This window comes from Physeter macrocephalus, chromosome 5, assembly GCF_002837175.3.
Source record: "Physeter macrocephalus isolate SW-GA chromosome 5, ASM283717v5, whole genome shotgun sequence".
Lineage (NCBI taxonomy): Eukaryota > Metazoa > Chordata > Mammalia > Artiodactyla > Physeteridae > Physeter > Physeter macrocephalus.
Genome location: NC_041218.1, coordinates 88,786,550 through 88,799,114, shown reverse-complemented (window position 1 = coordinate 88,799,114; position 12,565 = coordinate 88,786,550). Strand labels below are relative to the sequence as shown.

At 38.3% G+C, this 12,565-nt stretch overlaps 1 protein-coding gene across 4 annotated transcripts in view; it reads right to left on the bottom strand.

Moving 5' to 3' along the window:
* FAM185A (family with sequence similarity 185 member A) overlaps positions 1-12,565 on the bottom strand; it is a 153,600-nt gene that overhangs the window by 99,154 nt on the left and 41,881 nt on the right. For 3 of the 4 annotated variants that reach the window (XR_008617452.1, XM_055085069.1, XM_024115972.3), the window contains exon 7: positions 9,952-10,086. Coding sequence is in view for 2 of the 4 variants with exons in the window: in XM_055085069.1 (XP_054941044.1) it covers positions 9,952-10,086 (135 nt within the window). In the remaining 2 variants the exon portion in view is untranslated. Of the gene's footprint in view, positions 1-9,951; positions 10,087-12,565 lie in introns of those variants that run through there. The other variant, XM_055085070.1, reaches the window with a different exon arrangement.

Sequence of the window (12,565 nt, the reverse complement as noted above, 5' to 3'; positions counted from 1 at the left end):
AGAGGGAACCTACCTCAACATAATAAAGGCCATATACAACAAACCCACAGCAAACATCATTCTCAATGGTGAAAAACTGAAAGCATTTCCTCTAAGATCAGGAACAAGACAAGGATGTCCACTCTCACCACTATTATTCAACATAGTTTTGGAAGTCCTAGCCACAGCAACCAGAGAAGAATAAGAAATAAAAGGAATACAAATTGGAAAAGAAGAAGTAAAACTGTCACTAATTGCAGATGACATGATACTATACATAGAGAATCCCAAAGATGCCACCAGAAAGCTACTAGAGCTAATCAATGAATTTGGTAAAGTTGCAGGATACAAAATTAATTCACAGAAATCTCTTGAATTCCTATACACTAATGATGCAAAATATGAAAGAGAAATTAAGGAAACACCCCCATTTACCACTGCAACAAAAAGAATAAAATACCTAGGAATAAACCTACCTAAGGAGACAAAAGACCTGTATGCAGAAAACTATAAGACACTGATGAAAGAAATTAAAGATGATACCAACAGATGGAGAGATATACCATGTTCTTGGATTGGAAGAATCAATATTGTGAAAATGACTATACTACCCAAAGCAATCTACAGATTCAATGCAATCCCTATCAAGTTACCAATGGCATTTTTTTTTTACAGAACTGGAACAAAAAATCTTAAAATTTGTATGGAGACACAAAAGACCCCAAATGGCCAAAGAAGTCTTGAGGGAAAAAAACGGAGCTGGAGGAATCAGTCTCCCTGACTTCAGACTGTACTACAACGCTACAGTAATCAAGATAATATGGTACTGGCACAAGAACAGAAACAAAGATCAATGGAACAAGATAGAAAGCCCAGAGATAAACCCACACACCTATGGTCAACTAATCTCTGAAAAAGGAGGCAAGGATATACAATGGAGAAAAGACAGTCTCTTCAATAAGTGGTGCTGGGAAAACTGGACAGCTACATGTAAAAGAATGAAATTAGAACACTCCCTAACACCATACACAAAAATAAACCAAAATATATAAACAGCTCATGCAGCTCAATATTAAAAAAACAAACATCCCAATCCAAAAATGGGCAGAAGACCTAAATAGACATTTCTCCAAAGAAGACAGATGGCCAAGAAGCACATGAAAAGATGCTCTACATCACTATTAAAGAAATGCAAATCAAAACTACAATGAGGTTATCACCTCACACCAGTTAGAATGGGCATCATCAGAAAATCTACAAACAACAAATGCTGGAGAGGATGTGGAGAAAAGGGAACCCTCTTGCACTGTTGGTGGGAATGTAAATTGATACAGCCACTATGGAGAACAGTATGGAGGTTCTTTAAAAAACTAAAAATAGAATTACCATATGACCCAGCAATCCCACTACTGGGCATATACCCTGAGAAAACCATAATTCAAAAAGAGTCATGTACCAAAATGTTCATTGCAGCTCTATTTACAATAGCCAGGACATGGAAGCAACCTAAGTGTCCATCAACAGAGGAATGGATAAAGAAGATGTGGCACATATATACAATGGAATATTACTCAGCCATAAAAAGGAGACACAGATGTAGAGAACAAACGTATGGACACCAAGGGGGGAAAGCGGTGCAGGGGTGGGGGTGGGCATGGGATGAATTGGGCGATTGGGATTGATATGTTTACACTGATGTGTATAAAACTGATGACTAATAAGAACTTGCTGTATAAAATAAATAAAATAAAATTCAAAAATTCCAAAAAAAAAAAAAGAATTATACAACACACAGTTATTTATCAGTGACGGCAACAACAAGTGAAACCATGGAGCAGGAAATTAAATAAAATTACAGGGCTGACACATCAAACCCTGTGGGAAGCCTGAGCCCCAGGAACTAAAGTTTATTGGCATGGTTTCCTGCAGAAATCATGCTACAGATACAATCCAGACCTCTTAGCAGTGAGAGTATTTCTGTTTCTATGCTTCATAGGCGCTGTAAGGAAGGCCCAAAAGAGCTGAGCTCAGCTGCCTATAATAACAGCTCACATATAAAGTTCCTCATTACTTCTAAATTTGGGTTTCAGATTGGAAATCTCCATAGAAAAAGCAATCTGCTTTAATTTTCTAGGCCTCAAATTATTCCATCCACTTGATAAATAAGGTCTGTGGCCTTTTGTGCACCAGTTTTGGAATCAAAATGAAACATAAAAGTTTCTCTAAACCCAATAACTTGTTCATACAGCTCTCTCCACAGGAGACTGCTGTCTTTATCTGAAGTCCCTCTGTACTATTACTTTAATGGATTTAATCTAATATCAGAGACAACCTACAGATCCACCTGGGGCCCAACATCATTGTACATCATGTGCTACTCTCCAAAAGAAATCTGCTGATCAGTACCTAGATTCTTGGACTGTGGGCAGGAAATAAACTTTGCTCTAAAATTTGGTCCTTCCTGGTTTAGGAAATAGGGGCTAGAGTATAAGATATAGTAACAAATAACAGAAAAATAATTAAATGGCCTAAGGAGCTTCATAATAACCAATGAGGTAAGCATGCATCTTCCTCACAGCATCCATTTACAAGCATAATTTAAAATTTTATAAATTTTTTATATAATAAAAATTTATAAAGAGTAAACCAAAAAATGCTAACCATTATCTGACCCTTTAGCAATTAATAATCTTTTTGCTGGTGGAGGGTCTAGGGTCTTGCTTCAGTGTTGATGGCTGCTGACTGATTAGGCTGGTGGCTGCTCAAGGCTGGAGTGGATATGGCCATTTCCTAAAATAAGACAACAATGAAGTTTGCTGTATTGACTGACTCTTCCTTTCATTGTTTCTCTGTAGCATGCAATACTGTTTGATAGCATTTTACCCACAGTAGAACTTCTTTCAAAATTGGAGCCAATCCTCTCAAATCTTGCTGCTGCTTTATCAACTAAATTTGTGTAATATTCTAAATCCTTTGTTATAATTTCAACAATCTGCTAGCATCTTCACTGGGACTAGATTCCATCTCAAGAAACCACTTTCTTTGCTCATCCATAAGAAGCAATTCTTCATCCATTAAAGTTTCATCATAAAATTGCAGCAATTCAGTCACATCTTCCAAGCTCCACTTATAATTCTAGTTCTCTTGCTATTTCCACCACATCTGCAGTTACTTCCTCCACTGAAGTCTTGAACCCTTCAAAGTCATCCATGAGGGTTGGACTCAACTTCTTCCAAATTCCTGTTAATGTTGCTATTTTGACCTCTTCCCATAAATCACAAATGTTCTAGTGGCATGCAGAATGGTGAATCCTTTCCAGAAGGTTTTCAGCTCACTTTGTTCAGATCCATCAGAGGAATCACTATCTATTATGGCAGCTAGAGCCTTACAAAATGTATTTCTTAAATAAGACTTGAAAGTCGAATTTACTCCAGATCTGTGAGCTGCAGGATGGATGCTGTGTTAACAGGCATGAAAACAACATTAATATCATTGTACATCTCCATCAGAGCTCTTGGGTGGCTAGCTGCATTGTCAATGCCCAGTAATATTTTGAAAGGAATCTTTTCTTCGTCTTTTTTTCCTGAGCAGTAGGTAGCAACAGTGGGCTTAACATATTCACTAAACCATGTTGTAAACGGATGTGCTGTCACCCAGGCTTTGTTGTTCTGTTTATAGAGCACAGGCAGAGTAGATTGAGCGTAATTCTGAAGGTGTGTAGGATTTTCGGTATGGTAAATGAACACTGGCTTCAACTTTAAGTCACCAGCTGCATTAGCCCCTAAGCAGAGAGTCATTCAGTCCTTTGAAGCTGTGAAGCCAGGCACTGACTTCTCTTCTCTAGCTATGAAAGGCCTAGATAGAATTTTCTTCCTACATAAGGCTGTTTCTTCTACATTGAAAATCTGTTGTTTAGTGAAGTCACATTCATTCATTACCTTAGCTAGATCTTCTGGATAACCTGCTGCAGCTTATACATCAGCACTTGCTGCTTTCACCTTGCACTTTTATGATATGGAGACGCCTTATTTCCCTAAACCTCCTTAAACCAAACTCGGCTAGATTCAAACTTTTCTTCTGCAGCTTCCTCATCCCTCTCAGCCTTTACTGAATTGGAGAGAGTTAGGACCTTGCTCTGGATTAGGTTTTGGCTTAAAGGACAGTTGTGGCTGGCTTGATCTTCTATCCAAACCACTAAAATTTTCTCCATATCAGCAACAAGGCTGTTTGCTTTCTTATCATTGACGTGTTCACTGGAGTAGCACTTCTAATTTCCTTTAAGAACTTTTCCTTTGCATTCACAACTTGGCTACCTGGATGAGGCCTAACTCTCATCCTATCTTGGCTTCAATATGCCTTCCTCATTAAGCTTAATCATTTCTAGCTTTTGATTTAAAGTGAGATGTGCAACTCTTCCCTTCACTTGATGACTTAGAGGCCATGGTAGGGTTATTCACTGGCCTATTTCAATATTGTTGTGTCTCAGGGAATAGGGAGATCAGAGGAGAGGGAGAGAAACAGGGGACCAGCCAATCAGTAGAGCAGTCAGAAGACATAGAACATTTATCAATTAAGTTTGATGTCTTATATGGGCGACGTCATTCATGGTGCCCCAAAATAACTGCAACAGTAACATCAAAGACCACTGACCACATATCAACAAAACAAATAATAATTTTAAAAGTTTGAAATACTGTGAGAATTACCAAAACTAAATACAGAGATGCAAAGTGAGCAAATGCTCTTGGAAAAATGGCGCCAATAAACAAGCTCCATGCACAGTTGTCACAAAACTTCAATTTGTGAAAAACACAAATTGTATCTGTGAACTGCAATAAAGCAAAGTACAATAAAATGAGGTATACCTATATCAATTTTTTCCACCAAAATTTATCCAAGGCTTATTTATTCATTTGTTTAGTTTAAAATAGATCACTGTGGAGTCCAGGCCACTGAACTCTTTCTCCTGAACTACTACAGTAACCTGCTAATTAAAATTAACTTTTCCTTCATCCACCATTGTCCTTTCCAATTTTTCCCCACTCAACATTCAGTGATCTTTCTAATACACAGATCTGATTATATGAACCCCAGATTAAAACCTTTCAGTGCCTTTGCAAAGCACTGAGTATAAAAGCCAAATCTGCCCTATATGATCTGATCCCTCTCAAACTCTCCAGCCTCCTTTTATGCCACTGTGCCCCTTACTCGCTACACTCCAGCTATATTGGACTTGTCTCACTTCCTCAAACTCACAATGCTAGTATAATTTACATGCGCCACCTCCATGCTCTCACAGTACCACGTACATACCTTTATTATAACATTTATTGTATTGTATTCACTGGTTTGTCTGTCTTGCTTCACTAGGATGTAACCTCCTCAGATGGCAGAGAGACCATACTTTATTATCTTATCTTTGCACTCCTAGTTTCTAGCAGTACCCGACTCAATAAATGTTTCCTGAGGGACTGACTGAACAAATAAAGGAAAATAGAGATGACAGGTGGAAAGGAACTAGGCTAGGAAAAGATAATATTTGTTTTCAAATATATTAAGTTTGAGGTGGTACCTGTTTAGTGGAATGGAAATGGGCAAGACTTAATAAAGAGATCAGGTCCACAGATAATGATTTTATCCAATGACAGGACTAGTAACTGTTCTTAGAGGATTTAATAAGGTCGTTTTTTTAATGGTTGAAATGATGAGAACAGGGTTTTGAAATGCAACTTAAACTAAATCTAAATTTCAAAAAGGCATATGATTCTATGAGTTACACAATGAAAAATGAAAAAATAATTTATAATTCAAACATTCTTAACTTCTGTAAAATAATTTGATTATGCTATCATTCAGAGCATTATTAAACAAATTTGTATTATTACTTTACATTACCGGGGCCAAAAAAGGTAACTCTATTGGCTCCCTATCAAATTCAAGATATCAAACCACAAGAAATTGATTCTTACCACATTTAATACACTTAAATATTCATCAAATTTTCTCTGCGTAACTAAGTCTGCCCATTAGGCACTGAGTTAATCTGAAATTGTACAGGTGTTATTTTTATTATTGCTATGTTTTTTGTTAATATTCTATGATTTTTAAGACTGCCTTCTTAACCTTTACGATATATAAAATGAATGTTTAAAACTGAAACTTGATCTTTTTTCTTGGTCATTAAATAAATTACTTTATTTTTGAGAAAAAAAATACTCCCTCCCCCAAATAATCTTTACTCTCTGCCAAGATTTAATATAGTGGCTGTTAATAATTGTGAAACTTGATCTTATGAAGACACCCCACTGCCACCATAACCACACACCACCACCACACTTTCTTCTTCTTGAGACTATCTCATGGATAAGCCTGTGGCATACGTGCACATACACACTTTAATTTCAATGTCCTCTGGGCTGGAGACAAGATGGCGCAGTACAAGGATTTAAGCTCGCCTCCTCTCACGGAAACACCAAAATCACAACTAACTGCTGAATGATCATCAACAAAAAGGACTCAGACCTACCAAAAGTGATATTCTACACCCAAGAACAAAGAAGCCACAATGAGATAGCAGGAGGGTGCGGCACTTTCACAATATAATCAAATTCCATACCCACTGGGTGGGCGACCCACAAACTAGGAAATAATTATATTGCAGAGGTCCTCCCACAGGGTGAGAGTTCCAAGTCCCATGTCAGGCTCCCCAGCCTGGGGGTCTGATATCACGAGGAGGAGCCCCCAGAGCATTTGGCTTTGAAGGCCAGTGGGGCTTGAGTGCAGGAGTTCCACAGGTCTGAGGAAACAAAGACTCCACTCTTGGAGGCTGCACACAAGTTTTCACATGCACTGGGACCCAGGGCAAAACAGTGACTCCATAGAAACCTGGGCCAGACCTACCTGTGGGTTATGGAGGGTCTCCTGTGGAGTCAAGGACACTGGTGGTAGATGCTCCAGGGAACACTCATCAGCGTGAGCTCTCCTGGAGGTCGCCATTTTGGCACCAAGACCCAGCCCCACCAACAGCCTGCAAGCTCCAGTGCTGGGACGCCTCAGTCCAAACAACCAACAGGGTGGGAACACAGCTCCACCCATCAGCAGACAGGCTACTTAAAGTCTTCCTGAGCAAACAGCCACCTATAAACACACCCCTTGACATGACCCTGCCCACCAGAGGGACAAGACCCAGCTCCACCCACCAGTAGGCAGGCACCAGCCCCTCCCACCAGGAAGCCTGCACAAACCCCTGAACCAACTTCACCCACGAGGGGGCAGACACTAGAACCAAGAAGAACTACAATCCTGAAGCCTGAGGAATGGAGACCACAAATAGAGGAAGTTAAACAAAATGAGATGGCAGAGAAATAGGTCACAGACGAAGTTAGAAGATAAAACCACGGAAGAAAAACTAAATGAAGCAGAGATAGGCAATCTACCTGAAAAAGAATTCAGAAGTAATGATAGTAAACATGATCCAAGATATCGGGAAATGAATGATGCACAGACTGAGGATACAAGAAATGTTTAATAGAGAGCTAAAAGCTTTAAAGAGCAAACAGAGATGAACAATACAATAACTGAAGTGAAAAACACGCTAGAAGGAATCAACAGAATAAATGAGGCAGAAGAACGAGTAAGTGAGCTGGAAGACAGACTGGTAGAAATCACTGCTGCAGAATGGAACAAAAGAAAAAGAATGAAAGAAATAAAGACAATCTCAGACACCTCTGGGAAAACATTAAATGCATCAACATTTGCATCATAGGGGTCCCAAAAGGAGAGGAGAGAGAGAAAGGGACTGAGAAAAATCTGAAGAGCTAATAGCTGAGAACTTCCCTAACATGGGAAAGGAAACACTCACTCAAGTCCAGGAATCACAGAATCCCATACAGGATTAACCCAAGGAAGAACACACTGAGACACCTATTAATCAAATTGACAATAATTAAAGACAAAGAGAAAATTTAAAAAATCTTTTAAAATATTAAAAGATAAGGGAAAAGCAACAAATAACATACAAGGGAATCCCCATACGATTATCAGCTGATTTTTCAGCAGAAACTCTTCAGGCCAAGGGGAGTGGCATGATATACTTAAGATACATATGTTCAGATTTGACAGAGAAATCAAAAGCTTTACAGACAAGCAAAAGTTAAGAGAATTCAGTGCCACCAGATCAGCTTTGCAACAAATGCTAAAGGAACTTCTGTATGCAGAAAAGAAAAGGCCACAATTAGAAACAAGAAAACTAACAAATGGGAAAGGCAAAACATAGAATAAAGGTAGGAAATCATCCACACACAAATATGATATCAAAACCAGCAATCGTGAGAAGAGGACAGTACAAATTCAGGATATTGGAAATGCATTTGAAACTAAGAGACCAGAAACTTAAAACAATCTTGTGTATATACATAGATTGCTATATCAAAACCTCATGGTAATTTCAATGTCCTTCTCAATGCCATTCTGGTTAAGATTTTTAAAAGTCTGCCAGCATTAATTTTTTTTTTACTATATAAATATATTATCCATACCATAAATATTTTTTTAAAGTAGTATCAGCCATTAATACATCCACAGGTAATTAGAAAAAATGTGGAAAAGCTCTTCACATTTCTGGAATTGAGAATTTGTATTAAAAGGTCAGGCTGTACTAAAAGATCAGGTTTACAATGTGCATAATACCAAACCAAACTCCTATTTATTATAATCATACAAAATTAACTTTATATCTTACACTGTAATATATGTATTTACAGTTGGCCCTTGAACAACACAGGTTTGAACTATGCGAATCCACTTATACACAGATTTTTTCAATAAATACATATGACAGTACTACACGATCTGCAGTTGGTTGAATCTACAGATGTGGAACCACAAATATGGAGGGCTGACTGTAAAGTTACAGGTGGACTTTCGACTGCCCTGGGGCAGAGGACCAGTGCCCCTAACCTCCCTGTAGTTCAAGGGACAACTGTAGTTGATTTTCAAGTCCAAGAATTAGAAAGCAGCTGTGCCAGAAAAGAAAAAAATTTTTTTAATGGTTTTCAGATTTTTGATTATGGTAAAAAACACATAAAATAAAATTTATCATTTTAACTAGTTTTAAGTTTACAGTTTAGTAGTGTTAAGTATATTCATATTGTTGTGCAATAGATCTCCAGAACTTTTTCATCTTGCAAAACTGAAACTTCATACCTGCTGAACAACTCATTTTCCTCTCCCCCTACTTTGTTTCCTTAGATATCTTGTATAAATGCAATCATACATTATTTGTCTTTTTTGTGATTGGCTTATTTCACTTAGCATAGTGTCCACAAGGTGCATCCATGTTGTAGCATGTGACAGGATTTCCTTCCTTTTTAAGGCCGAACAGTATTCCATTGTATGTTTATATATCACATTTCATTTTTGCTTTCATCCATCAATAGACATTTGGGGTGCTTCTACCTCTTGGCTACTGTGAATAATGCTGCTATGAATATGAGTGTGCAAATCTCTTTTTTTTTTTTTTCTCCGGTACGCGGGCCTCTCACTGTTGTGGCCTCTCCCGTTGCGGACTACAGGCTCCGGACGCGCAGGCCCAGCGGCCATGGCTCACGGGCCCAGCCGCTCCGCGGCATGCGGGATCCTCCCGCACCGGGGCACGAGAACCTGCGTCCCCTGCATCGGCAGGCGGACCCTCAACCACTGCGCCACCAGGGAAGCCCGCAAATATCTCTTTGATAGGGAAGTTTTTCAAATAAATTTTATCCCATGACTATTCACTATCCAGGAATAGTGAGTGCTTCAAACTAAATGTCTGCAATTGTGTTATTGATAAGCAGTTGGAAGAAAAAAGTGTCAAACACCAACATGTGACAATGGAAAGGAATAAAGACTAAAACTTCAGTTAAATATAGCATATTTCTGCACATAGGTGGACAATGACTATTCATCTTACATAGCAAAATGCAGCCTCCTTACCAGTAATTACTATACCATCATCTTTATGAGCTTCATCCATTTCTTCAACATGGACTTCTGAGTTAACATCAATCTCTTTCCCTGATAACTGTAAGTAAGCCTGAAGAGAAGATGCAACCTTGACAAGAACAGATCCTGTGATAAATTTAAAGGAGAGCTTATTAATGCAAAGAAATAAAAAGTACTAGAGCCTATTATAAAAAATGTTTGAACAGGCAGCATTGCTCCTGATACACTGTCTTTACTCATCAGCTTATTTTATTTAAGTAGCTGTACCTTTTCCTTACTCCCAGGTATTCCCAAGGCATTCACAGTATCTTCTGTCAAGAATATGAGTCATTAGGACATCATGAACTACTATTTCTCTTTTTGCCAATAGCCCTAGTCAGCTAATCCAATACCAGAAAAGTGAAGAGTTTAATACACATGCAGCTTATAGACAGAATTTACCATTAATTGAGCATTTACTAAGAGCCAAACACCTTCATTATATTATCTTTTAATTTCTCTCTCAACTTTATGAGCTATTATTATAATTCCGATTTTACAGATAAGAACTTGCTCAAGGTTCCACTGCAGCTACTGCTGGTATCAAGATCCATTTCAATGACAACAAACATATGCTCTTAACCATTGTCATGTTTCATACACTGCTACCTCATTGTATTACAGGACTTGTAACCTCACTGATCATTATAATACAACCAGAAGCCTGAGCTCTTGTGCTTTCAGTGGTACCTTGTTTGGTTGGGGGTGTGGAGAGGGCGATAAAAATTTAAAACGGAAATATTTAAATTTCAACTAACTAACGTTTCTTTTTAATGGATTACAGACTTTTTGGGTACCTGAAGCAAGACACTCAACTTTATTTCATCTACAATCTTACAATAATTCAACTTCTAAAGGACGAAACAAGAAAAAGTACTCTGATAGGAAGGAATCATTTTTCAAAACAATTATGTGGTTTGCAGCGCAAACTCACCAGTACACTCCTGTTTCAAGAGTTTTTCTTTCTCTATTTCTCATGTATCAAATAAATAAGAGAGGCCTTTCCCATAAAACAGTAACCCCAACTCTGTGGACAAAGATGGTCAGGATGACATCCATTGTGAATGTTGTAAAGATTCCTTTTAGAAGGCATTTATTTATGGGTCTTTGTGTGCTCTCTAGTTTGGTTAACATCAGGTTAAGTTTCACTAAATAATTCCATATCTTCTCAGCCTTTCTAATGCGAGCTGGAAATCTGGGGTTAAGACTGATGAAGTTCCATATTTACTACTCAAAAAGGGGGGAACAAAGCACATAACTACAATTGGTCTATCTTATTTAAAAAACAAATTGCTTTTCAGGGTTTAAATGTAAACTACTAACAGGAGTTGCCCATAAAAACAGATATGAGAGCTTTAGGAAAATACAAAACAGAAACAAACCTGGAAAATGTCAGGAGGAATAGAAGATACATGTTTTTTCTACCAAACATATTTAAAAAGTAGAAAATAACAGATTTTAACAACTTTTTCTAAGACATTATCTCTAAATACATCAAATGTAATAATTTTGTGAACATCTTTCTTTTCTGTTCTTAAATAAGGGATCTTAAATCTGTCAGAGTGTTAAAAATGTTAAGCAATGCAGATAGTTCTATCCCCATCTCTCTCCACATCCTTAAAAAGCAAAAACTATCACTATTAAAACTCCATGCCTATTTGTGAATGAAGAATTCTCATGACTTGAAAGCTTTCCCAAATGTCCCATCTCTAAGACTATCTTCTTTAGAAAGGAGAGCTCCTGTATGTGTTCAACCTCTTTTCACTTCAAAAACTGCTTCACGGGGCTTCCCTGGTGGCGCAGTGGTTGAGAGTCCACCTGCCGATGCAGGGGACACGGGTTCGTGCCCCGGTGCGGGAAGATCCCACATGCCGCGGAGCGGCTGGGCCCGTGAGCCATGGCCCCTGAGCCTGCGCGTCCAAAGCCTGTGCTCCGCAACGGGAGAGGCCACAACAGTGAAAGGCCCGCGTACCGCAAAACAAAACAAAACAAAAAACTGCTTCACGGTTATTGACATCAATACCATTTTTTAAAAATTAAAAAGTGAACTAATACTAACAACAGCATCATTTACTGAAGGGATACTATATATTAAGATTAGTGGCTTTATCAAGGACAATTTTTAAGTGGAAAAGTCAGTACTCAGATGCAGTTCTGACTCTCAAGCCATAACACAGCCTTTCTGAATGAATGAATAAGGTCACTATGTTAAGTTTCACAGGAAGAGAGGAAACAAGCATTGTGACATTCTTTTTCACTTGGCAAAATGGCCATAGGAGCTGAAAGGACAGCCTAAGAGACTCAAGTAGCTGGCTCTTAAACCCTACAGCAAGACAGTGGCAGAGTTGGAAAGGATTCCAGATGTCTTTACTAACTATTAAGCAACAGAATCCTGAATAACTTTCCATCACTCCAGGAAGTTACTGTTCCCAAGTGTAGTGAGAATTAGAGACCTGAATTAAGACAGTAATCTTTGTTTCCAGTTATCTTTAAGCTCCTGCCAGTATCATGGTCCCAACAGGAGAAAACACAAAATTGTAATCCCAATCAAATCTTGCAACATCAT